This window comes from Sus scrofa, chromosome 6 (assembly GCF_000003025.6).
Source record: "Sus scrofa isolate TJ Tabasco breed Duroc chromosome 6, Sscrofa11.1, whole genome shotgun sequence".
NCBI classification, from domain to species: Eukaryota; Metazoa; Chordata; class Mammalia; order Artiodactyla; family Suidae; genus Sus; species Sus scrofa.
The window spans coordinates 54,880,949-54,906,308 of NC_010448.4; the positions used below are offsets into that span (position 1 = coordinate 54,880,949).

The 25,360-nt window shown below is 56.8% G+C and overlaps 2 protein-coding genes across 7 annotated transcripts; one reads left to right on the forward strand and one right to left on the reverse strand.

Annotated features, from left to right (window-relative positions):
- AKT1S1 (AKT1 substrate 1) lies at positions 633 to 9,969 on the reverse strand. 5 transcript variants are annotated; one of them, XM_005664751.3, is made up of 5 exons: positions 9,838 to 9,969; positions 4,890 to 5,275; positions 3,552 to 3,629; positions 3,300 to 3,469; positions 633 to 1,697 (listed from the first exon to the last, which is right to left on the reverse strand). In XM_005664751.3, the coding sequence occupies exons 2-5, from the start codon at positions 5,266 to 5,268 to the stop codon at positions 1,554 to 1,556; spliced, it is 771 nt and encodes a 256-aa protein (XP_005664808.1). In that variant the 5' UTR covers positions 5,269 to 5,275; positions 9,838 to 9,969; the 3' UTR covers positions 633 to 1,553. The 5 variants fall into 5 exon arrangements, with proteins under 5 accessions (XP_005664808.1, XP_020950426.1, XP_005664809.1 ...); XM_021094767.1 differs by having other exon boundaries at positions 9,723 to 9,876; XM_005664752.3 differs by having other exon boundaries at positions 9,621 to 9,868.
- On the forward strand, positions 9,054 to 25,196 carry TBC1D17 (TBC1 domain family member 17). 2 transcript variants are annotated; one of them, XM_013998674.2, is made up of 18 exons: positions 9,054 to 9,139; positions 9,866 to 10,342; positions 10,820 to 10,918; positions 11,145 to 11,219; positions 16,684 to 16,807; positions 17,407 to 17,614; positions 18,566 to 18,677; positions 18,774 to 18,932; positions 19,240 to 19,368; positions 19,458 to 19,561; positions 20,740 to 20,834; positions 21,271 to 21,387; positions 21,492 to 21,592; positions 21,674 to 21,773; positions 23,402 to 23,499; positions 23,664 to 23,780; positions 24,310 to 24,396; positions 24,483 to 25,196. In XM_013998674.2, the coding sequence occupies exons 2-18, from the start codon at positions 10,322 to 10,324 to the stop codon at positions 24,684 to 24,686; spliced, it is 1,950 nt and encodes a 649-aa protein (XP_013854128.2). In that variant the 5' UTR covers positions 9,054 to 9,139; positions 9,866 to 10,321; the 3' UTR covers positions 24,687 to 25,196. The 2 variants fall into 2 exon arrangements, with proteins under 2 accessions (XP_013854128.2, XP_020950420.1); XM_021094761.1 differs by lacking the exon at positions 9,054 to 9,139 and having other exon boundaries at positions 10,208 to 10,342; positions 21,492 to 21,773.

Genomic DNA, 25,360 nt, shown 5'->3' on the forward strand with positions numbered 1-25,360 from the left:
CTCTCGTTTTCATTCCCCTTGCTGGACAGTTACAGCGGGAAGTTATCCTTCCTCTTTGTTGACTATTGGCAGTCGAAGAAACCCTGCCCCAACACACACCTACCCTCATGCTGCAGTTTCCTCATCTGCAAAGTGGGGATAATCCTTTCCACGTTGCAGGGTTACTAGAAAGATGAAAGGAGTTAGTACATATAAATACTTCAGAAAAGTTTCTAGGTGGTAGTTGGCTCGGTTTAAGTTTCGTCTGTTAACATTCCACCCATGGTGGTCTGATGGGAGATGGGTATTCCACGCTTACTGGACCTGGCCCCATCTTCAGGTCTGGCGCCATTGCTCTGTAACCACCAGCTGACTTAGAATAGTCAGAAAACTCCTGGCGTCAGCTGGAGGTTCCTGGCTTTCCTGGGCACTCAGGAACTGTAGTTCCTTAAACTATTCCCAACACTCACACTCCTGAAGAGTGGGAATCAATGACTACACAGGACTGGAATCCTTCCTCCTACCCCGCGAATCTCCATTATCTTGTCTGTAAAATAGGCACAATTAGTTTAATTCGCAGCTTTGCACTGAGAAGCAATGAGACACTGCTCATTTGGCTTCAGAAAATGTTGAATAACACAACACACCTCATAGTCATTTGTCAGAGGTAAAACTCTTTAATCTCGGAGCGCCCCTCTCAACTCCTGATCCCGACCCCCCATTCTCTCCCCCACACCAGGGCCGGAGAGTGAGGCCCCCTGCCCTCCACCTTGGGTGGACGAGGGCCCTTTAAGGCACCTGTGGGGGTGGGGGGAGAGGGGCGGGAGCTGGTAACGTCCTGGACACAAGGACGGGTTTTGATTGGCAGGCAGTTGTGATAAAACCAATGAGAGGGTGTCAGACGCAGGAACAGGATTAGGCCATCCTTGAGGGGGCCAGAGGGACAATTGTCAGGACTGAGCCAAAAAACGACCCCAGCCCCAGTAGTGTAAAGACTGTAAATGTAAGGCCACAGGCCAATCCTGGGCAAAGGGGATTGGCCACGCCCCCAGGAGGCTGGAGCCAATCAGGTGGGGTAACTCGGGGTGGACAGGACTCTTGGGATGTTGGTCAAGCCCTTTACAGTGTTCAAGCCAATCAAACGAAGGAACTGCCCATTCACTATGCGAAGTGGAGGGCTACTACCCAATCCTGCAGCTTGACTGTGCTCTTTCGGGAACGGAGCCAATGCCGTGAGAGCAAAGCCCTTGTTGCTAGGCAGAAAACGACAGAGTTGACCTATTAAGTCAACTGGCCGCGCCCTGATGCCGGACCACGCCAATCCCTTAATAGAAAGAATCTGTCGCTGGGCGGAGAGAAGACAGACCCAATCGGGAAACTGGACAGGCGCTGGAGCGGCTGGGGGCCGGAAGGGCGGTGGGGATCCGCAGGGACCAGGGACGGGTCAATCCTGGGGCCAGGGACCGTGGGAGGCCGGTCATAGCTCTGACTCGGATTGGCAGGTCCCGGAGGCGGGGCGGGGGTGTAGTGTTGGGTGGGGCGGGCGCCGGGCCGGGAAGCTCCCTCCCTGGGCCTCAGTATTTCCGCTTCAGCTTCTGGAAGTCACTGGTGTTGAGCCGTGGCCGCGGCAGGTCCCCGAAGACCTGAGTGTCCTCCGCCTCCCGCAGCACCAGCGCGCGCATGCTCGCCGCGATACGGTCCAGGTCCGGCGAGGAGGGCTGTGGGAATGACGACACGGATGGGGTCAGGGCCGGTTCCTTGGGCTCCAGACCCTCTCCTAGCGATGCCCACAGCCAGAAAGGCCCTTCCCCCTGTCCTCCACCATTTAGGGCTCTGCTGCCCAACTCAAAACTCTACCTCCTCCAAGAAGCCTTCCCGCCCCTCTCCTCTCTCTCCCCTCGGCCTGGACATGAGCAAGCACGGCTGCCTGTCTCCCCACGGTTCTTCCACGCAGAGGAGGTGCTGCGGGTCTGCTGACCGTCAAGGCCATGTGCACCCAGAGGGTCTCATGTCTAAGGATCTGGGTTCAGTCACCCACTAACTGGCAACAGGGGTTTTCCTCCCTAGCTTTTGGTCTCCCCTCCGATAAATGGGGCTGATGACGGCCTGACATAACCAGCACAGCGACTGCTCAAGAAAGGTGAAGACTTGTCACCAGTGCGTACAGAAAGGAGCCCTCTCCATGTCAGTCTTCAGAGCAGAGAGGTCCTGTCATTCTGCCTGCAGCCCAGGCACCTAGCACCACCTCAGGGCCGCTGTCACCCTGAGCTGGGCTTGACTCCTAGCAGAATGGGAGAGGCCATGACAGAAGCGAGACCTGCGCCCTCTCAGAGGCCAGCCCGGGGCCCAGTACTCAGGACTCACATGTTCAGTTAAATAACTGTTTCCACCAGTGACAAAGAAGGGCAGCAGCGGGGAGTTCCCATTGAGGCTCAGTGGAAATCAATCTGACTAGTATTCATGAGGACACAGGTTCAATCCCTGACCTTGCTCAGTGGGTTAAGGATCCAGAGTTGCTGTGAGCTGTGGTGGAGGTTGCAGATGTGGCTCGGATCTGGCGCTGCTGTGGCTGGAAGCTGTAGCTCTGATTCAACCCCTAGCCTGGGTCCAATAGCCGCATATGCCACAGGTGTAGCCCTGAAAAGACAAAAAAAAAAAAAAAAAAGGACAGCAGCTGATGATGGGCCCTGCCAGTCTGTAAATGAGGACACTGAGAGGTGTCACAGGGAGGGGAACCATGGGATGGGATGGACACAAGACCTCCTGCCTCGAAGTCCATAGCTTTTCGCCAAAGGGAAGCTGTGTTCCAATCCCAGCTCTGCCCCATCCAGGCTGAGCCTCAGGGAAGTCCTGTGGACGCTGTGCCTCGGTTTCCCCTCTGCTGCGAGTAGCTTTAGTGATGGGAGGTGAGGACCCACCCAGGATGATACGGGAGCAACTGAGGACAAGGGAGACGGCACAGAGGACAAAGGAGACGGCACAGAGTCCGGGAGGAGACGGGTGGGGGTGGAAGGTTATCTGAGCCCTCTGTGCTCCAGCTTCCCCCGCCTGGAGCCGGTACCAAAATACTGGTGCCTTGCCCAGAGCAGATGTTCTATAAATGGAACTATTCCTGGAAGGGAGAGGCTGTTTCTCTGCACGGGCCCGGGATGCATTACAAGGCTGTGGGTGGTTAACACTGCAGGGCTCCGGCCCAAGAACCAGCCTTATGAGGTGGAGGGGAGGATGGGTCCTGTGACACGTGGCATCCTCATCCCAAGGGCTTCCTGGAGGAGGTGGCTTCCCAAGCCCCTCCTTCCCGCCTCCCATTTGCCCCTCACCGGCCCATTCTCCTCATCAGATGACCGCGCTTCTGTCCTCTTCTCCTTGAAGGCCCACACGGGCACGGAGACAGGCAGGGACTTGGCATACTGCTGTGTGGGCAGGGCTGAGGCGGGGGGCACTGAGTAGGCTGCGGGGCCAGCAGGGGTCTCCTCGCTCAGGCTGCCATCTGTAGAGAGGGTGGACTTCAGCCTCTGTTCCTGCCTTCGTCCTCCCCTCCTCTGGGGATGGGGATAGCCTGCGACACTCACCGTCTGTGCTCTCAGGGTCCGACTCACAGAAGGGGGGCAGGTCCTGGAGCGTGGCGTCCTCGTCCATCACAAAGAGTCCTGTGGATGGCGTTAGGGGCTGGGGCCAGTTGGGTCCTGCCAGACTCCAGACACTGCCACCACCTCCCAGTGCCCTGCGCTGGTCAGGCCCTTGCAAGGCTCGAAGCTTCTGGAATTATCACTCCCTCCCCCTGGTTATGTGCCTGGCCGGCAGCAGAAATAAATCCAGGAGTTCCCATCATGGCACAGTGGTTAGGGAATCCGACTAGGAACCATGAGGTTGTGGGTTCGATCCCTGGCCTTGCTCAGTGGGTTAAGGATCTGGCGTGGCTGTGAGCTGTGGTGTAGGTCGCAGATGCGGCTCGGATCCCACATTGCTGTGGCTCTGGCGTAGGCTGGCAGCTACAGCTCTGATTAGACCCCTAGCCTGGGAACCTCCATATGCCGTGGGAGCTGCCCAAGAAATGGCAAAAAGACAAAAAAAAAAAAAAAAAAAAATCCAGTTTCCATCATGTCCCCAGGTGAAAGCAACTGGTTCGATGAACATGAAATCTATAAGATCTGTTTGGGATGCACGGACTCAAAATACAGCTGAGAGAATGACGAGATAATTATGAGCCCTGTTTGACAAACGGGGACCTGGAGGCAGAGAGATTAATTTACTTGCCGAAAGTCCACATCTAATAAGTAAGGTCACCAGGATTTGAACCCTGGCCAGGCAGTTCCAGAGTCTGAGCCCTGAACCCTATGTGGATTTCTCTAGCAACAGTGAGGAAGCCAGCCACTGACAGTAACAAATGAGTAACCACTACTTATTGAGCTGCCCACTGAAAACTCCTAATCAGTCTTCAAAGCCCTAATGTTATATATAGTCCAGTCTCTGGGAAGCAACCAACTGCCACATTTCCCCCCAAAGAGCCAGTTGCTTCCTCCCCCGGCCTCCTCGGCTGCTGCGGCAGCCCTGACTCCTCTAGCTCCTGGGCATTAGACACCCCAGTTCTGTTCTATTCATGCTCCTGATTCAGGAGACTCCCTCCCCACCCCACGGCCTCCGTGGGGCACCGTCTCATGTCAGGACCCCAATTCTTTGGCCAACCTGGAGGCCCTAGAGAAGTCTCCCAGGTGGCCTTCTCTGTGCCCAGCTTGATCTAAGGAAACCGAGACTCAGAAAGGGGCAATGACTCGCTCGGGGTCAGAGTGACTCACAGGTAAGCCTGCAGCCTCCCTGAACACCAGGGCTCAGAGGCAAGTCGACCCCTTCGGGAAAACCCACCTGGGAGGCAACTTGCCAAGAGCTACCCCAGCCCCTGCCCCTCTCACCTCCGTTATCGCTGACGCCCAGCGGCTCCCCCGAGGTCTCTGTCTCTGTTGGCTCGTCCTCGTCCTCCTCATCCTCCTCCCGGGCCAGGGCAGTCCGGGGTGGGCTCCGTGCGGGGCTGGGCGCCTGCGGTGCTGGTGGGGGCGCGGGAGGCCGGGCGGCGGCGGCTGCCCGGTGGGCCAGGGCGATGTCGTGGAGGCAGCGGCGGGCGGCCTCGGCCAGGGCCCCTCGACCGTGGGCCGCGTAGGCGCAGGGCCCCGGGCGGGGCGGCGGGGGCGGCGCCGCCGTCAGCAGCACCAGCTCCGTGCCGGTCCGGGCCCGGAAGCGCTCGGCAGCCCCCACCACGGCCTCCCACAGCTCCTCGGGGCGCCCTGACGCCATCCGCGCCCTGCGGGCCAGAGCAGGACAGCGGGGGCTGAGGCCGAGGCCGCGGTCCCCGGCGTCCCCGGTCCCCGACTCCAGCCACCCCCGGCTAGCGGCCTTATCCCCGCGGAGCTCAGCATCTGCCCCCCACCCGCCACCCCCCACGATCCCCGCCCATCCAGATCGCCAGGCCCTGTCCTCCTCTCGGCCCAGCCCCATCCTACACGGAAGCCATCAGTCACGTGTGACTAGGGAGCCCTGGAGAGGTAACTGATCCACAGCTAGCCGGGGCTACCAGAGTGAAATCCACACAGGGTTTCCAAGATGCAGTGCAGGAGTTCCCCCGTAGTTCAGTGGTAAGGAACCCAACTAGTATCCAGGAGATTATGGGTTTGATCCCTGGCCTCACACTGTGGGTTAAGGATCCAGCGTTGCTGAGAGCTGCGGTGTAGGTCGCAGATGTGGCTGGGATCCTGCGTGGCTGTGGCTGTGGCTGTGGCTGTGGTGTAGGCTGGCAACCAGTGTCCAATTCAACCCCTGGCCTGGGAACATCCATATGCTGCGGGTGTGGCCCTGAAAAAATAAAATAAAATAAAAAACAAAGACTTAGTACAGAAAGGTAGGATGGAAAATACCTCATGAGCCATCTGCAGTTGACTAAATGTTGAAAGGATGACATTTATTTATGCTGGCTAAATAAAATATATGGTCAAATGAATTTCATCTCTTTCCTTTTTACTTATTTAATGGGGCTTAGACAAAATCTGAAATTATACACATGGTTGGATCATGTCTGCGGGACGGTGCCACCCTGGACCACTGTCCTAGCCTCCAGCCCAGCCGGCACACAGCCCCGAAGGAGCCCTTCTACCTGACAAGGTCACAGCCCCTCAGGCCGGCACTGGGGGGCCTGCTCCCGGCCTCACACACTGCTAGACTCCTGAGGCCTTCCGCCAAGGTGGACCCCGCTTCCTGGACCACTTGTCCTTCTCGAACTTGTCACTCCTTCGCTCACCCCCAGATCAGGTCAGCCCGCCCCATCTATGGGTTCCCACAAAGTCCAAGGGACCTTTGTTCTAGCACATGTCCCTCCGGGGAATACCCCCTGGATCCACATGCATCTCCCAGGCCAGAGCGCAGGCCTGTCGGATTATCTCTGAGACACTAGCCTGGCCACAGAGAGCCGGGCTTGAGCAGAAAATGGTGTGCCAGCTGCTCTCTGTGCCCGGACTCCACCCGCAGAGCTCTCGTTCCCGTTTCGGCAGGGCCTCTGGAAGTCTTCCGTGATTCCCCAGGACAGACGGGATGCCTTCCCTAGACCCACAGTGCCCTAGGCTACCTGCACCATAGCTCAGGGGCGCACAAGCCTGTGACAGCTGTACCTCCTTCTGCCTCCTCCATCAGACTACGGGCAACCTGAGGTCAGAGATCTGCGTCCTCAGGACAGGTCTGCTCTCAACAGACCACCTGCTGGAAGTATCCCCTTACCAGGTGAGAAGAAGGGACAAGGGGCCTGGCTTCCTGCCCAGACTGCTGTGTAACCTTGGACCCCTGAATGGCCTGCTCTGGGCCTCACTGTCTTCTCCCTGTAAATCAGCGGTTGAGCTAGGGCTGCTGGGCAGCTGTGGAGCCTCCACAGAGGGAGTGGGCTCCCCATCATTGGAGGGATCCAAGCAGGGTTGTGATCCAGCCCGCTGGGGTGGTAGTGGTTTCATTGCAGCTTGCAGGCCCTTTGTGACCCATGAGCACAGAAACCAGTGTTTGCTGAGCATCTCCTCTGTGCGAGGACCCTGCGCCCGCTGGCTCACCTCCGAGCTGACCCACTAAGGTGGGAGGTGTTAACCTCACAAACAGGACAACCGAAGTTCACAAAGCCCTTGCCAGAAGTGACACACAGGGAGAGCGCGACCAGCACCAGCCCTGACAGCCCTGGAGCAAGTTCTACTGCACCTTCCACAGGCCCGGCAGGGACCCAAGGGGGTCATCCCCGCCTCCCCCATCCCATGACCCTATGAGGGAGGAGCTCTGCTCACCCCACTTTACAGATGCAAACTGAGGCCCAGGGAGATTCAATATCTTGACAGGGCATTTGGCAAGAGAGAAGGAGAGCTGGGACCTGGATCTGTCAGTTGGGACCAGAGCCTGTTCTTGTTTTTTTTTTTTTTTTTTTTTTTTAAGGCTGCACCCGCAGCATATGGAGGTTCTCAGGCTAGGGGTTGAATTGGAGCTATAGCTGCCGGCCTACACCACAGCCACAGCAACTCGGGATCAGAGACTCGTCTGCGACCTACACCACAGCTCATAGCAACGCAGGATCCTTAACCCACTGAGCGAGGCCAGGGATCGAACCTGCAACCTCATGGTTCCTAGTTGGATTCGTTTTCACTGTGCCACAACAGGAACTCCCAATGCCATCCTGCCAACCTTATGAGGAAAGATTTATGATCTCCTAGTCCAGATGGGAAAGTGAGGTTCAGAGAGATTAAGGTACTGGCCAGAAGGCACACAGCTAGAAAGGGCAAAAGTAGGGCTGAAATTGCTGTCTGCCCAACTCAAAAACCCCAAACTGGGAGGCGCTCAGGATCCCACAGCGGCTCCTTGGGACATCCCCACCTGATGGTGGGAACTGAGGCAGGGAAATGACTGGTCCAAGGTCACACAGCCTGGGAGTGCTGCATCTGAGGCTCTCACTTCCTTGGGACACCAATATTAAACTCCTCTCTTAGGCAAGATCTCTTAGAACAAACTCCTAGACCTTAGAACAGTGGTAGCAAGGGGGGTCGTAAGGGTCCCACACACACCTCAAAGAGGAGGCGCCCATACAAGGAGGAGGGTGAATCCCACCAACCTCTCTGCCAAGGCCTGGGGGCTCTGTGGAGTGGGTTACTCAAAAGGAGAGTGGCTCCAATGGGAGAGTCACTTAACACTACAGCTTCTGCAGGAAGTACTGTATCTTTCACGGAGCTCCGACGTGGAAGACCCTCCTCCCTCCAAACGGAGGCGTTTAAGATCAGCGTGAGAGGGAAGTGAGACCTGACCCCCCATAAAAAGGGCAAAAGAGAGGTAAAGTATTTGGTCTTTTAGGGTTAGGTGAGGAGGTGGGGAAGCTGACACCAGGAGTGAGGAAAGAGGAAAAGTCCTGCAAGGAATGAGGGATGCTAGTGAAGTCCCTTCCAACCACCTGTCAACCTGGAAGTAACCCTTTCCCCACCCCAAGGTGGAAGGAACTCGAAGATGCACCTGTGGCCAGGAACAGGTGAATGCCTGGGGTCTTTCCCTACCGCTGGAAAACCTCCCCTCTTCGCCCGGGGGTCCAGGGAAGACCCACTTCTCTAGGAAGAAAACAGGAAATCCCGCCCAGGTAGGGGCCATGACCGGAAGTCCCGCCCTCAGACGGGTGAGGGGCGCCCCGAGGCCCCACCGAGTAACCCCCCGACCCTGTGGACGTGGTCCACGGCCAAGGGGAGGATCCTAATGGTTCTGGAGACCGGGGAGTAAGGCTGTCTAAGCCTCGCCTCAGGTCAAGCACGACGGTTCACACGGGCGGCACCTTTCCAACGCTCAGCGTAGGGTCACTGGGCGATCTCTGCCCTCTGATCTACACAGGCTGTACCCCTCCCGCGACCTGCTCGCCCTCCCAACGCCCCTCTCCGGACGGCCAAAACCTCCCCACACCGCAGTTCACAACGCCGCCTCCACTCACGTGCCCGTAGCCAGCATGGCCGGCCTGGCGCCGTCGCCGCCCTCAAAAGACATGGCGGCGCCTTGCGTCACTTCCGTGGCCCGCCTCTTCTCTGCACACTCCACCTCCCAAATCCCACCCGCATGAGATCAAGGTGGTGGCCACCGGGGCTTCTCCGGATCACAGTGGGACAAAGGCGACTGCAAGGTGAAAGATGGTGAAAGAAAGGCCGCCGTTTGCTCAGAAACAAACCTAGACCATTTTTTTTTTTTGGTCTTTTTGCTATTTCTTGGGCCGCTCCCGCGGCATATGGAGGTTCCCAGGCTAGGGGTCCAATCGGAGCTGTAGCCGCTGGCCTACACCAGAGCCACAGCAACACGGGATCCGAGCCGCGTCTGCAACCTACACCACAGCTCATGGCAACGCCGGATCGTTAACCCACTGAGCAGGGGCAGAGATCGAACCCGCAACCCCATGGTTCCTAGTCGGATTCGTTAACCACTGCGCCACGACGGGAACTCTTAGACCATTTCTATTTGCTCCAAAAGGACGAGACAAATGCACACGCTCACACGGAACCACGGTACCTTAATACAAGTAACTTCACGTTCTTTGTGCATAGTGACCACAAGTACTGGTAGAAAACAATGCCTGTTAAGAACGGAGCCGCTAACGTGGCTTCACTTGCCTGCAGTGTACCCGGCACACAAACCCTCTCTGGGTTAAACCCCTTCCGCACCAAAACGTGCAAAACCCCCACACGGCAGCTTCTTTTTTTGCTTCAGTTTACCCAGCTCAGGCCACTTTCTCTCGATGGTGATTCTGGACTTTGTCTGGAAACGCTTCATTCTCGGGGATACTGACGGTTTCATCCCAATTACTCGAGTCCTTCAGGCTTCTCTCACCTTTTTCTTTGCCGTTTCTCTCTTCCAGGACCTTGCTGTAGCGCCCCGCAGAGAGACGGGACTGCCCCACATTAACATGGCCGCAGCTAACTGGCTCTGACTGTGCCCTCGAGCAAAATGGCATCATTTTGGCTTCGATGCCAGTATACAATATGGAAAAAGGAGTAGGTTTTTCCGAGCCAGCTTGAGTGAGGGGGTGGAGTTCTTGGGCCCGCCCCCTTGTTTACTTCGTGGTAAGGACTGTAACACTGCGCCTGCGCACTCTCGCTGGCCGCTCCACCTTTCATGTCTGTGCCATGTGACTTGAAACCTCGTGGTTCAAGTCTACCCACCCTGTTCTGAAAAATGGTTACACCCACTCCTGTTCTAGACCAGATAGAGCCGCTACCACTCTCTGGGCTTGAGGGGAGTCTCCTATCCGGATGTGACAATACGATGACCCGGAAAAGGAGGGAGCCGGGGCAGTAGGGCCTCGGCCGCGACTATGGAGGGAGCCGGTTACAGGGTAAGCACTGAAGACGCATTCTTTTGCTTCTGTCGATGCGAAACGCCCCCCTTCGGTGGTCCGCTTCCTTCTCACGCTTTGCTGGGGTCTGGGAGCCCGGCACATCCTTAACAAAACACACCATTCCCTTAATAAACGCACTGTCACCCTTCTTTCCAAGGCCATAAGGAGACACATATCATTTAGCCCCGCCCACTGAGCTGCCAAGACCCTCTTCCAGCCCCGCCCACTTTGGATCTACTCCTTCCTCTACTACCCCGCCCCCCGCCCCCATTTCCAGCCCCCCTGACGCCTGGCTGGCTGTATTCAGTCTTCTCCACTCCAGATCCCATCACCTAGGTAATAGTACCCCGGGCCCGCCCCTTGGCGAATAGCTCCTCCCTTGGCCTTCTCCCATTGGCTCCCCTTTGGGCCCCGCCCTCAGGGGGGGTGTCTTCCCGCGCCTGGGCCCCGCCCTTCACTAGTCCCCATCTCCAGGTGGTGTTTGAGAAGGGAGGCGTGTACCTGCACACCAGTGCCAAGAAACACCAAGACCCAGACTCCCTCATCGCCGGCGTTATCCGTGTCGTGGAGAAGGTGGGCCAGGAGGGAGCAGGGAAGGGCACGGGCAGGTCCAGAGCGGGATGGAGGCGGCGTCTGTAGAATAGTGCAGAGGTCAGCAGTGGGACCTCATGAAGGCTGCGGTGGAGTCTGGAAGGAGATGGGACTTTCTAAGGCTGAGGGTCCGGAACCGGGAAGAAGTTTGGACAGACGGATTGGGGAGTCTGGAGGGGAGCCTCTCCAACCCGTTTCCTTCCCTCAGGACAATGATGTCCTCCTGCACTGGGCTCCTGTAGAGGAGGCTGGAGATTCCACCCAAATCTTCTTCTCCAAGAAGGTAGGCCTCCCTTTCTTCCTCCTTCTCCACTTGCTTTTCTCTTGGGGAGTGGAAGGCATTTGAAGGACCTGGGTACAATCCCAGACCCACCCTTGGAGCATGTGTGACCCTGGTTGGGATCTGAGTGCTCTTTGCCCTTGGGTTTCCTCTTCGCTGTGAAACGGGGCTGAAGCTGCCCATTCGCAGAGAGAAAGCAGACTCTGAGATCTGTGTCCATGGGGACAGCTGCCTCCCTCCTCAGCCCCCTGCGTTGTCTTCTTGGGAGAGCCGTGCCAGGGTGCAGGAGGCCAGCGCAGCCTGTGGATTCCGGTTCTAGCCCATCAGAACTTGACAGAGTGTGGCACTGTCTCTTGGGCGTGTCTAAGAGGGAACAGGACCTGACAGAGTATAATCACCCCCTTTGCCAGGATTCCTTCCTTCTCCGTGTACGAGACCTCACCTTTCCATTTCCAGATGTCTTGTTGCCAGGCCTTGTGCTAGATGGTGCTGGGACCTAGAGATAAATCCACCCCAGACACTGCCTAAGTCTTCCCTCTGTTTTTGACAAACCAAGACATAATGAAAGGAAACCCCTTTCCTGAGGTCAGGAAGGCTGGGAGGTGTTGGAATTTGGATGTGAACCCAGATACACTGAGCCTGCCTTTTCCTGGGGAGCAGACATTTGGGCTGGGACTCCAAAAATGAGAAGGAGACAAGAATATATTTCAAGGGAGTTCCCCTGTGGCACAGTGGGTTAAAGATCTAGCGTTGTCACTGCAGTGGCTTGGGTCGCTGCTGTGGTGTGGTCCAATCCCTGGCCCAGGAACTTCCAAACTTCCACGTGCCTCAGGAGTGGGGGGAAAAAAAGCATATATATATATCTGTCTTAAAATATGTATAAAATATTTCTGTGATGGCAGGAGAAAGTGTGTTTCACGGTGCAGGGGGAAGTGGGATGTATCTGTAGAGAAGTTTGCTGGAAACACCAGGCTGAGAAGCTTGGCCCCTGTCCTCCTGGGGGCTGAGAAGGACTGAATGGAGGGAGATTGGAGGCAGGGCGGTCAGGAGGGAGGCCAGTGTGAGGGGCCAGAAAGAAGGGGCGAAGCTTTAGCTGGGGCTGTGCGGTTTCAAATGGAGAGTCTGCAGCCTCCCATATAGAAGCTGAAGAAACAGCGACCAGGATTTCGTGTTTTTCACCAACCTCACAGGCGGTCTGAGTGCCTTTCTTGAGAATATTGCTGTCTTCCTTGGCGCTCTCATTTTCAAATTACAGAGACCTGTTGAGGTGGCATCAAGGGGAAGGGTATAAATTCCGGACACAATCAGCTCCAAGGAATACAGAACTGGACTGACAACAAGTTAAGCAAACAAGTTTGTTTCTTTCATCTCATAAGATTCCAGGAGGTATGGGGCTGCTGTCCTTAGTTGGTGACATTGGGGCCTGGAAGTGCTGAGACCCTACCGTGCCTGCCCAAGAAGGCTTTAAATGACTGTTCCAGCTTAAAAGGCCATTGCATCTGCCTTTGAAGGCAGGGAAAATGGGGCCAACAGGGTGCCAATCACATCTTTCCTTCTCATCAGGAAAAGCAAGAGATTTCCCAGAAGCCCCCTGCATTGGTTAGGAGTTGCATTTGGCTGTATATGTAAGAGAAACAGGAGTACTGGGGGGCTAAGCAAGATAGCAGCTCATTTCTCTACTTGACAAAGCCCAGAAGTCAGCAGTACAGGTTTATATATGTTATCAGTGACCCAGCTTCTTTCATTCTTTGCTCTGTTATCCTCAGCTTGTGGCATCCATCCTCAACACATGGCTGCCTCTTGATCCAAAAGGGCTGCTGGAGCACCAGCTTTTTTAACTGTTTTTGCCTACTCTATATGTGTATCACAGGTTGGCCAAGGAGCTCTGCTCATCATGATTACTCAAGGAAGCATGCTGATAGAGCAGCCACCATCTTAAAGATCTCCATTCCTGGTGGCGGAGAGGAAGAAAGCTCTGGAAATCTTGTGCTCACAGTTAAACAGTCCAGCCTGGAAGTGATAAACATCCTAGCTAGCCCTTTGGCCAGAACTAGTTGCACACCTCTACTCAGCCAGGACAGGTCAATGAGCTGTAGTCCTGCTGTGTGCCCAAGAGGCAGAGCTGCAAATATTTGGCAAACAACTCTACTAGCTATCATTATAATTGTATTAACATTGGCCAGGAGTTCCTGTTGTGGGGCAGTGGAAATGAATCCAACTGGTATCCATGAAGATGCGGTTTTGATCCTTGGCCTTGCTTAGTGGATCGGGGACCCAGCGTTGCCAGGAGCTGTGGTGTAGACCACAGATGCCACTGGGATCCCGCATGGCTGTGGCTGTGGTGTAGGATGGCAGCTGTAGTTCCCATTCAATTCCCTACCCTGGGAACTCCCATATGCTACAGTTGTGGCCCTAAAAAGCAAACAAAACAGAACAAAAATTGGCGAAATCATCGAATTTTTCATGTCACAAAACACGAAGGGCAGAGATGGCTTTGACGGGGCTGGTTTGGCAGGATGTGGACAGGTGTCCCTGTCATTCCTTGGCTTTCTCCTCATGGCCCTAGGGTTGCCATAGCTCCAAATACTATATCATCTCTTGACAGCATCCAGAGGCTAGCCTGAACAGGTGCTTACTCCTCTAAGGGCCTTTTTCTCGGGAATTTCCCTTCTTCAAATTCCAACTTCCCTTCTTCAGTCTCCTCCAAACTTCAAACAGATGTGCTCTTACTTCCCACTGGCCACAGTTGAGTCCCTAGGCCACTCAGAACCGTAGGGAGGGTGAGGAAAGCAGCTGCTGGGAGATTTCAGCTTGTGCTGGGGGAGGGCTCTGTCAGCCTGGAAGAAGCAACAGAAATGGCTGTTAGCTAAACCCACAGTCTGGGTCCTTCTAATCACGCAGGGTTTCACTGCAGGAATCAAAATGTTTCAGTTATTTAAGGCAGCAGGGGGCTACATGCAAAGAAGTAGAGGCTTATAGAATTCTTACAAAGGCTGGAGGACTATGAGAAAATAGGACGGACACTGCAGAACTGACCTGCCAAGGGAGCTGCCACCATTGCCAGAATGAGGGCTGTGGGGGATGGGACTGTCACTGGAGCTGTCAAGACCACTACTGTCCAAGGTGCTCTTCAGCCCCTCACTTCCAGGGACTGAGCTGGCCCCGCTGCTGCCCGAGTTGCCTCTCTGTGTGCGGGAAGATAAAGATGACCCCCCTCCTCTTACCTCATCAGCCAAACACCAGCCAGAGAGGCAGGAAGTTGCCTTTATCTGATTTCTGCTTTGTAGATCTGAGTGCATCTGATTGGTAGGCTCTTATCTTGTGCCTGGAACCCTAGCTGCAAGGGTTCCAAGGATCCTGGGAAATGTAGTCTTTAGCTTTTTAGTCTTTGCCATAGAGGAAGGCACTCTAGCTTTGAATGAATTTAGTCACTGCAGTCTTCACACACTCTGTCCCCTCCCTGTCCTCCTCCCTGGCCCATGGCCAGCACCATCAACTTTTTTTTTTTTTTTTTTTTTTGGTCTTTTTGGCTTTTCTGGGGCTGCTCCCGCGGCATATGGAGGTTCCCAGGCTAGGGGTCCAATCGGGGCTGTGGCCGCCAGCCTACACCAGAGCCACAGCAACGTGGGATCCGAGCTGCGTCTGTGACCTACACCACAGCTCACGGCAACACCGGATCCTTAACCCGCTAAGCAAGGCCAGGGATTGAACCCGCAACCTCATGGTTCCTAGTCGGATTCGTTAACCACTGTGCCACGATGGGAACTCCAACTTTTACTGCACTCTAACCCTCAGCATGGCCCTGAATCTGCCCAGCAGGCCCCTGAGCTCTTAACACACCGCCACCAGCCCCATGTTGGGTACTTCACATTATTTTCATAACAAACTGTGAGCCAGCTACTTTTTTCTTTTATTCAGATAGAATTCATTTATCATAAAACTCAGTAAAGTTCAAGCTTTCTGAAAATTTAGAATTTTCAAAGCGTGGAGTTCATGTTGGGGCTTAGCAGGTTAAGAACCCGATTAGTATCCATGAGGATGCGGGATTGATCCCTGGCCTCCCTCAGTGGATTAAGGATCTGATGTTGCCACAGGGTGCGACGTAGGTCATGGATGTAGCTCAACCCTACGTTGCTGTGACTGTGGCCTAGGCCAGCAGCTGTAGCTCCAATTTGGTCCCTAGCCTGGGAACTTCCATATGCTGAAGGTGTGGCCCTAACATAAATAAATAAATTTAATTAAATACAATATTTCCAGGAGTTCCCGTTGTGGCTCAGCAGAAACAAATTTGACTAGCATCCATGAGGGTGCAGGTACGATCTCTGGCCTTGTTCAGCGGGTTAAGGATCTGGCGTTGCTGTGAACGGTGCTGTAGGTCACAGACAGGGCTCAGATCCTGCGTTGCTGTGGCTGGGGTGTTGGCCAGTGGCTACAGTTCCAATTCGACCCCTAGACTGGGAACCTCCATATGCTGGGGGTGCAGCCCTAAAAAGCAAAATAAATAAATAAATACATATTTTTTAAAAATCATTGCAATTCTCAAAAAAAAATAAATAAATGGAATCATACAGTATGTGGTTCTTTGTGGCAAAGAGGAAAATTCATACCACAGCATCTATCAGCAGGGTCTTTCCTTTTTACTGCTGAATAAAATTCTATTGTATGGGTCTGTACACATGCTGTTAACGCATCAGTTTGAAGGAGAGTCAAGTTGTTTAATAATGTATAGTGCTGCTGTGAACACTCGAGTTTCAGTTTTTGCGTGGCCATCCATGTTGGCTTCTCTTGGCTGTACACCCAGGAGTGGAATTGCTGGGTCATATGGTAATTCTGTATTTCACCTTCCGAGGACCTGCCAGCCTGTTTCTACAGTGGCTGTACCATGTTACAGTCCCAGCAGTGTAAGAGGTTGCCGTTTCTCCACATCTTCACCGACACTTGTTATTACCTGTCTTTTTTTTAATGATTTTTCTTTTTTTCCATTGGTTTAGTACAGCAAAGTGACCTAGTCGTACATACATACATACACACACACACACACACACACACATATATATATATATATATATATATATATATATTCTTTTTCTCACTACCTGTCTTTTTTTATTCTTGCCATCCCAGTGGGTGTCTGATCGTGGTTTTGATTCGAGTTGCCCTAGTAACTACTAACTACCTATTTTAAGCACAGTGACCTCTAGCCCTCTGTCTGCAAAGCACCCCAGCCCCTGCTTAACTCCCTGCTTCCCACGTGGGGGTGCTTTGGTGAGAGCCACTGTGAGACCCAGTCACCCGGCCCAGTCCTAGGCCCTGGCTGCAGTGGGTGGCCCAGAGCAAGTGCTATGGCCTCTTTGCATCCCAGTCCCCCTCTTTGTTCGCGGGAGTACCTTCCAGGGTGGCCTCGAGGCTCAGCTCTGGAAACTCTCAATCCATGAGCCCTCAATCCCTTTTCCTTTCCTCCCCTAAGGATCCCAGTGGGGGTGACTCCTGCCCCTCTGAAGAGGAACCGACCTTCGACCCTGGCTATGAACCCGACTGGGCTGTCATCAGCACCGTGCGGCCACGGCCTCGCCACTCAGAGCCCACAAGAGGTAGGCTGAGCAGGTGCTGCTGGGGGCAGGTGGGTGGAGATGCGACTTACCCTCAGTGGTCATGGCTCCCCGGGCTTTGCTACCCACAGTCAAGATGGCCACCCAGCACTGGCCTTCCAGTCCTAGGAGAGTGGGTGGGTCTCGGGGGGTTCCCAGCATGGCCAGGTCTCCAGGGGTTCCCGTCTTTGCACATCCTGCCAGGCTCCCCCACGTTAAGTGCTGCCTCTGAAGTCTTTGGGCTGTCAAAGTGCCAAGTGCAAGGTGACAGGGTAATTTGGGTGCATCACACAAGGGTGCTGGAGACCCAGAGGAGGTATCTCACCCCCAGGCAGAGGTGGTGTCAGAGGCTGGCTCTGCTCTGAGGGGCGCTTGGGAGTTTGCTCTCCCAGCAGGAGCAAAGCCAGCGGCCTGGGGCGTGTGTAGGAAACCTCAGCCTGTTGTCGAGGCTCAAGGGTGGGATCCCGAACGAAGAGAGGGTCGAGGGTCGGAGGTGAGACGGACAGGGTGGGAGGCCTGGGGCTGGCTCGAGGTGGGCTCTCAGGAACAACCGAGCCGCCCCTGGCTCCCCCGCCTGCTCCCAACGCTGCGCTGTCCCCAAGGTGCAGAGCCCAGCTCCCCCCGGGGCTCCTGGGCCTTCTCGGTGAGTCTGGGGGAGCTCAAGTCCATCCGCCGTTCCAAGCCGGGCCTCAGCTGGGCATACCTGGTCCTGGTCACGCAGGCCGGAGGCTCCCTGCCCGCCCTGCACTTCCACCGCGGGGGCACCCGCGCCCTGCTCCGTGTCCTCAGCCGTTACCTGCTCCTGGCCAGGTGAGCCTTCTCCCAGCGCGGGCCATCCCTCCACGGCTGCCGCCTGACCCCTCAGGGCTGGAAGGAGACACAAGCCAGTCAAAGGCCGAAAACGAGAACTGGGGGTCCTCTGAGGGCCTAGCGGGGTGAGGCTCCTGCGTCCTTACCGCTGCGGCCCTGGTTGCTGCTGTGTGGCGTAGGTTTGGTCCCTGGCCCAGGAATTCCCACATGCTGCCTATGTGGCAACAAAGAAAAAAATACACCCCCCCCCCCAAACTAGAGTGAACCTGAAGTAGACGTTGCAACTCTCATTTAAAAAAAAAAAGAAAAGAGGAGTTCCTGTTGTGGCGCAGTGGTTAACAAATCCGACTAGGAACTATGAGTTGCGGGTTCGATCCCTGGCCTCGCTCAGTGGGTTAAGGATCCGGCATTGGCAGTGAGCTGTGGTTTAGGTCGCAGACGCGGCCCGGATCCTGAGTTGCTGTGGCTGTGGTGTAGGCCAGCGGCTACAGCTCCAATTAGGCTCCTAGCCTGGGAACCTCCACATGCTGTGGGAGCAGCCCCAGAAAAAGACCAACAACAACAACAAAAAAAAATAGACAAAAAAGAAAAGAAAAAGAGAACTGCCTGGCGTGTATAACGGGCAGTTTGACATGAGGCAGAACCCGGACCCAGGATGCAGTTGCTCTTTTCCCTCTAAGTTTGTCTCATCCTCTGGGGCCCCAGTGGATAGAGAGCACCTCTCTCCCCACAAGCAGCATCCTGGGGCCGCCTCCCGTCGGCGCCATCCATGAACCCGCCACCCCGGGCAGGGAGGTGGAAGGCCCTCGGCCGCCTAGCCCTGCCCGGCCCCGGGGTGGGTCCAGCTCTGGTCTCAGGCCTGAGAGGGGACATTCCCCAAGGGCAGGGGGGCGCTGACCCAAACGTGGGGGCCGGGGGTGTCCCTGGGAGTCACCGAACGGCCGCCCCCAGTTCCCCGCAGGACTCCCGCCTCTACCTTGTCTTCCCGCACGACTCCTCGGCCCTCTCCAACTCCTTCCACCACCTGCAGCTCTTCGACCAGGACAGCTCCAACGTGGTGTCTGTGAGTCCCGGCTGGGCTGCGGGGCGCCCGGCTGCGGGAATGGGCGGGGAAGGGGGGCCGGGAGGCGGGCCGTGACCGCTCCCGCCCTGTCCCCAGCGCTTCCTCCAGGACCCCTACTCCACCACCTTCAGCAGCTTCTCCCGAGTGACCAACTTCTTCCGGGGGGCCCTGCAACCGCACCCGGAGGGCGCCTCCCCCGACCTGCCTCCGGCCCCCGATGATGAGCCTGAGCCTGGGTTCGAGGTCATTTCCTGTGTGAGTCTGGGGGTGGAGGCTGCTACTCTCTGGCTGTCACCTCGGGCACGTGACTGCATGTCCTCAGGGAGAGGGGGTAATGGCCGAGCCTTCCTCATCGGGTTGCCTGGTGACTCTGCGCATTGGGCCTGTAGCCTGTGCCCCTGGGGCCTGTTTCTGGGGGTGACTTTTTCTCTGACCCAGGGAAGGAGATGTGTCCTATCCTGACTGTTTTGTCTGTCCGTCCGGCTAAGAAGGGCTCTGACGGGGCTGGGGAGCACCATGGGGCCAAGCGGAGCCATGTGCTCATAAGCCCTGTGTCCCAAAGGTGGAGCTGGGGCCGCGGCCAGCCGTGGAGCGGGCACCTCCGGTCACAGAGGAGGAGTGGGCCCGCCACGTGGGTCCCGAGGGCCGTCTGCAGCAGGTCCCTGAGCTGAAGGCCCGCATCTTCTCAGGGGTGAGGAGCCGAGTGAGTGGGCAGGGCTGGGCAGGGCCGGTGGGCGGCCAAGGGGAGGCCCCTCTGAGCTGCCCTCCCTTCCCCTCCAGGGTCTGAGCCCCAGCCTTCGGCGCGAGGCCTGGAAGTTCCTCCTGGGGTACCTGAGCTGGGAGGGCTCTGCCGAGGAGCACAAGGCCCATGTGCGCAAGAAAACGTGAGTGAGAAGCCGTGGCCCCCGGCCCGGCTGGGCGCCAGCCTCTGGTCTCCCCCGTCTCCTGGGTTGACTGGAGTTTTTTTTTTTTTTTTTTTTTTGTCTTTTGTCTTTTGTTGTTGTTGTCGTTGCTATTTCTTGGGCCGCTCCCGCGGCATATGGAGGTTCCCAGGCTAGGGGTCCAATCGGAGCTGTAGCCACTGGCCTACGCCAGAGCCACAGCAACGCGGGATCCGAGCCGCGTCTGCAACCTACACCACAGCTCATGGCAACGCCGGATCGTTAACCCCCTGAGCAAGGGCAGGGACCGAACCCGCAACCTCATGGTTCCTAGTCGGATTCGTTAACCACTGCGCCACGACGGGAACTCCTGACTGGAGATTTTTGTTTTTGCCTTTTTGTCTTTTTAGGGCCGCATCCCCGGCATATGGAGGTTCCCAGGCTAGGGGTTGAATCAGAGCTGTAGCTGCTGGCCTACACCACAGCCACAGCAACACCAGATCCAAGCCATGTCTGAGACCTACACCACAGCTCATGACAACACCGGGTCTTTAACCCACTGAATGAGGCCAGGGATTGAACCTGCGTCCTCGTAGTTCCTAGTCAGATTCATTAACTGCTGAGCCACGATGAGAACTCCGACTGGAGGTTTTTGATCAACGTATCCCAGTGGGCAGCCGGGCACCAGCATGCTGCAGGCACACAGATGGGCTTGCTCCCCAAACATCCACCTGCACACACAGGAGATGGAGGCGGTGGCCCTGCACCTGCCCGGCCCATAGCCCATCTCCGATGCCATTTTCCCCCTGGCACCATGCACGTCTTTCCGTGATGACCACTTGGCACCAGGCTTCCTAACCCCATGTGGCCACCTCTCATTGTTCCTGGTCTATCTTGTTCTTCTGCTGTGTGTCCTAGTCCCTGCTCCCCCACTTCCTATGCTCTGTCCAGTGGGGATGACAGACTTAGAACAAAACCCCTAAGAGTGTTCAGTGTCAAGAGAGAAGTCAGGAAGGGGAAGCATGGGGGTGGTGGCGAGATGGTGATAACCTGGTGGCCCGTATGGGTCTGCGTGGTCAGAGGGCAGCTCCAGGGTGGCGGCATGCGCCGAGCCCTGGAGGATGAGGAGGCGGGGGACAGGGGTGTTCTTAGGTCTCACCTCTTCCCACCCCCACCCCCAGGGACGAGTATTTCCGCATGAAGCTGCAGTGGAAATCTGTGAGCCCCGAGCAGGAGCGCAGGAACTCATTACTGCACGGATACCGCAGCCTCATAGGTGGGTTGGGGGAGACCAGAACCCAGCGGGGAGAGGCTGGAGGGAGCCCCCTCCCCTCCAAGACCCAGGGCGAAGTCGCCTGCGGGGGTGGGTGGGGGGTGAGATGGGGGTGAGCAGGGATGGACGGGCAGGGGAGGGGGATCAGGGGAGGGGAGCTAGGCTCCTTGGGTTCAAATCTGCCATCTCCTCACTATGAGGTCTTGGCGAGTGGTTTTACCTCCCTGGGCCTCGGTGTCCTCATCTGTTGAGGACGCGGTAGCTGTGCGCTGCTGGGAGGGTGCGGCCAGCGGGTGAGCCTGGAGCGCCGCTCACGTGAGAGCGTTTGGAATGGTTTCTGGTTTGGGTTTCTGGTCGAGCCATCTCTGCCTGGGATGCAGGCGGCCGGCACGGACAGGGCCCCTTTCCCACCTTTGCGCGCTGCGCCCTGTGCCCGCAGAGAGAGACGTGAGCCGCACCGACAGGACCAACAAATTTTACGAGGGCCCCGAGAACCCGGGGCTGGGCCTGCTGAACGACATCCTCCTCACCTACTGCATGTACCACTTCGACCTCGGTGCGGTGCGCGCGCAGCCAGGGCCGGGCCGGGCCGGGGCGGGGCCTTCCCTGGGGGCGGGGCGCCACAGGCCTGGGCCGGCCCCTGACCGCGTGTCCCCCCAGGTTACGTCCAGGGCATGAGTGACCTTCTCTCCCCAATCCTCTACGTCACTCAGAACGAGGTGGATGCCTTCTGGTGTTTCTGCGGCTTCATGGAGTTGGTGGTGAGGCTCAGGGCAGGGGCGGGAGTCGGGCCCCCTCGAAGGCTCGGGGGCTGGCGCCTCACGTGGCCCTCGCTCCCGCAGCACCGGAACTTCGAGGAGAGTCAGGAGACCATGAAGCGGCAACTCGGGCAACTCCTGCTGCTCCTGAGGGTGCTGGACCCACCGCTCTGCGATTTCCTGGGTACTTGTCTCTGGGCGGGGCGCGGGGGTGGGGAGGTGGGAGGGTGGCCCAGGCCAAACAGGAGAAACGTCCCGGCAGAACCCAGAGCTGACACGTTGCAGCAGGATTGCCATCTGGAGCAAAACCTCCGCAAATGCAGAGGTGGGTGCCCGCCCTGGGCCCCACTGCCCTGTGAGCTCCTTCGTGTCCTGCAGACTTCAGATGACCGGGACACGGTGTCCAGCTCCTCACCTCCACCCAGCTCTTACCTTTCCCCACCCTGAGCCGGGATTGGACAGTGGTTCTCTGGGGTCCTGGGGCTGGAACTGCCACATCTGGGCTTTCAAACTGGTCTGCATTGGAGTTCTTTTGTGGCACAGTGGGTTAAGGATCTGGTGTCATCATTGTAGTGGCTTGGTTTGCTGCTGTGATGCAGGTTCATTCCCTGGCCCCAGAATTTCCACGTGGTTGCAGGAATAGCTGGGGAAAAAAAAAATTGGTCTGTATTACTTGTACAATGTGAAAAATGGAGGAGTTCCCGTTGTGGCTCAGCGGTTTAAGAATCCACCTAGTATCCGTGAAGGTTCAGTCAGGTTTGATCCCTGGCCTCACTCCACGAGCTATGGTGAAGGTCGAAGATGCAGCTCAGATCCCACGTTGTTATGGCTGTGGTGTACACCTGCCGCTGCAGTTCCAATTAGACCCCTAGCATGGGAACTTTCATATGCTGCAGGTGTGGCCCTGAAAAACAAAAAAAAGCAAAAAAAAAAAAAAAAAAGGCAGAAAATTCAGTTATGAGAAAAGAAAGTAAATATTGTCATTGATAATACTGTCCTTCTGAATGTAGATGATGGTAACCTCACTTACTTTGGGGCATTTCTTTTTTTTTAATGGCCACACCTACAGCATATGGAAGTTCCCAGGCCAGGAATTGAATCTGAGCTGCAGCAGAGGCAGTGCCTGATCTTTTAACACACCGTGAAGACAAAAACCAACCAACCAAACAAAAAACTCTCTTTGGAGTTCCCGTTGTGGTGCAGCAGAAGCGAATCCGACTAGGAACCATGAGGTTTCGGGTTCGATCCCTGCCCTTGCACAGTAGATCTTGCATTGCTGTGACCTGTGGTGTAGGTCACAGACATGGCTTGGATCTGGCATTGCTGTAGGCTGGTGGCTACAGCTCTGATTGGACCCTTAGTCTGGGAACCTTCTTAGGCTGCGAGTACAGCCCTAAAAAGACAAAAAAATAAACCAAAACCCAAAAAACACTGTGCCAGGCCAGGGATTGAACCCGTGTCTTCACAGTGACCTGAGCTGTTGCCGTCGGATTTTTTTTTTTTTTTTTGTCTTTTTGCCTTTTTTTCTAGGGCCACTCCCACTGCACATGGAGATTCCCAGGCTAGGGGTCTAATCCGAGCTGTAGCCGCCGGCCTACACCACAGCCACAGCAATACCGGATCCCTCTGAGCAAGGCCAGGGATCGAAGCTGCATCCTCACGGATGCTAGTCAGATTCGTTTCTGCTGAGCCACGATGGGAACTCCCAGTGTGATTTCTTGGAGTCCAGTCCAACCACCCTGCACTGTGAATTAGAGCTGGGCTGGAGTTTGCTCCTGGCTGAGCTCTGCCTCCATCCCCGTCCTCCCTTAGATGCCCAGGACTCTGGCTCTCTCTGCTTCTGCTTCCGGTGGCTGCTCATTTGGTTCAAGAGGGAGTTCCCCTTCCCGGACGTCCTGAGGCTGTGGGAGGTGAGCCAGGCGGTTCGGATGGGAGAACTGAGGAGAAAGCGATGGGCGCTCTTGCCGATGGGCGGGCCCCAGATGTTGGTGGGAGGTGGGCAGAGCGTGGGGCAGGCCTGAGTGGGACCTCAGGCAGGGCCTTGGCCGTGACCCCCTCCCTCCTGCACCACTAGGTGCTGTGGACAGGGCTCCCGGGCCCCAATCTGCACCTGCTGGTGGCCTGTGCCATCTTGGACATGGAGCGGGACACCCTCATGCTTTCGGGCTTCGGCTCCAATGAGATCCTCAAGGTGAGACCCTGGCTCCCTCCCAGTCCGCACCCTCCCCTTGCCCATCCTGACCTGCATGGGGGAGGCACAGCAGCTGGGTGTGAACTGGGTGGATGCTGGCGCTGCCCGCGTGTTACAGTCCCTTTCCGTGGTAGGTACTTGAAACAGGAGTATTGAAAGTATGGTTGGCTGTGAGATGGGGTTTTTTTTCTCCTGCCCTATCACATCCCTGGCTGCCAGCAGTGCCCTCACTGAGCCCTTGGCCCCCGCTTGTTGGGAGGAGCCTGCCCCTCCCCCAGTGCATTAAGGTGGGGCGGAGCCGCGGGGGGTGGGACCTGGCCCCCTTTTCCTTCCCCGTAGCGGGTGCCTGGCAAGGAGCGTGAGAAAGCGTGACCTCCCCTGATCGCCCAGAGCTCCGTTATGAACCCCGAGAGGGCCAGCCGGTCTTCCCTCCAGTGTGTCCCCAGCACGAGGAGGCACAGAGTAGGCGCCGGGGCGGTGGTGGCTGAGGGCTTGCAGGCAGGCAGGCCTGACCCGTCCCCTCCCGCAGCACATCAACGAGCTGACCATGAAGCTAAGTGTGGAGGACGTGCTGACGCGGGCCGAGGCCCTTTACCGGCAGCTGACTGCCTGCCGGGTGAGTGAGTCCCTGACCTCTCCCGAGAGCCCCCCCAACCCCCTTCAGACTGCTGACTTTTCGCTCCCTACCCGGGACCCCTCCAGGAGCTGCCCCACAACGTGCAGGAGGTCCTGGGTCTGGCGCCACCCGCAGAGCCCCAGAGCCCGTCGCCCCCTGCCTCCCCACTGCCGCTGTCGCCCGCCCGGGCCCCGCCGGCTCCGCCGCCCCCTGCGGACACAGTCCAGCAGCCGGACAGCAGCTTGGAGATCCTGCCAGAAGAGGAGGAGGAGGAGAGCGCGGACTCCTAACCCAGCCGCGCGACAGCCGCCAGCTCAGTGGCAGACACTCTTCAGCTCTCACCCCACGACCCAGTCCCTCCTGGAGGCCGGGGAGGGGAGGGGAGGGGACTGGGTTCTTGAAACTGACACTTTTCCTGTCCAGTCGGCCTCGAGTAGGTGGAGGAAGGCAGCCACCACGTTAGCTTGGCCCTGGATGGGGAGGGGGTGGCTCGGGGTCTCCGCTGACCACCCTGCAGAGTCGTTGTCTGACCACTGTGACCATGGCCGGGCCAGGGAGGCATAAGAGGAGCCCCCTCGGGGTGAGTGGTGGGGTTTGTGGAGGCCAGGCTCCCTTACCTGCCTCAATTTGGGATTTTCGGAGGAGTGAGGATGGGGTGCTGGGGTGTGGCTGCCACTTAGTAGATGAGCAGGGCCACATCCCGGCCAGAGCCGAGAAGGAAGGGCCTGCAGAGCTGCTCCCTCTGGGACTCTGCCTACCAGCTTCTTGTTATGACAAAAGTAAACTCGTGTTTAACCCTGTGTTGGTTGGGCTTTTGTTACTTGCGTCAGGATCCACCTGTGCCGCGGCAGGGTGCTGGGAACTGTGATACCACTTACCACCGAGTGCAAAGCGGTATCCACCCTGTACCTCTTCCTCCCCCCAGGGCCCAGGAAGAAGTAGGTCAGCTTCTGGGGCTTCAGGA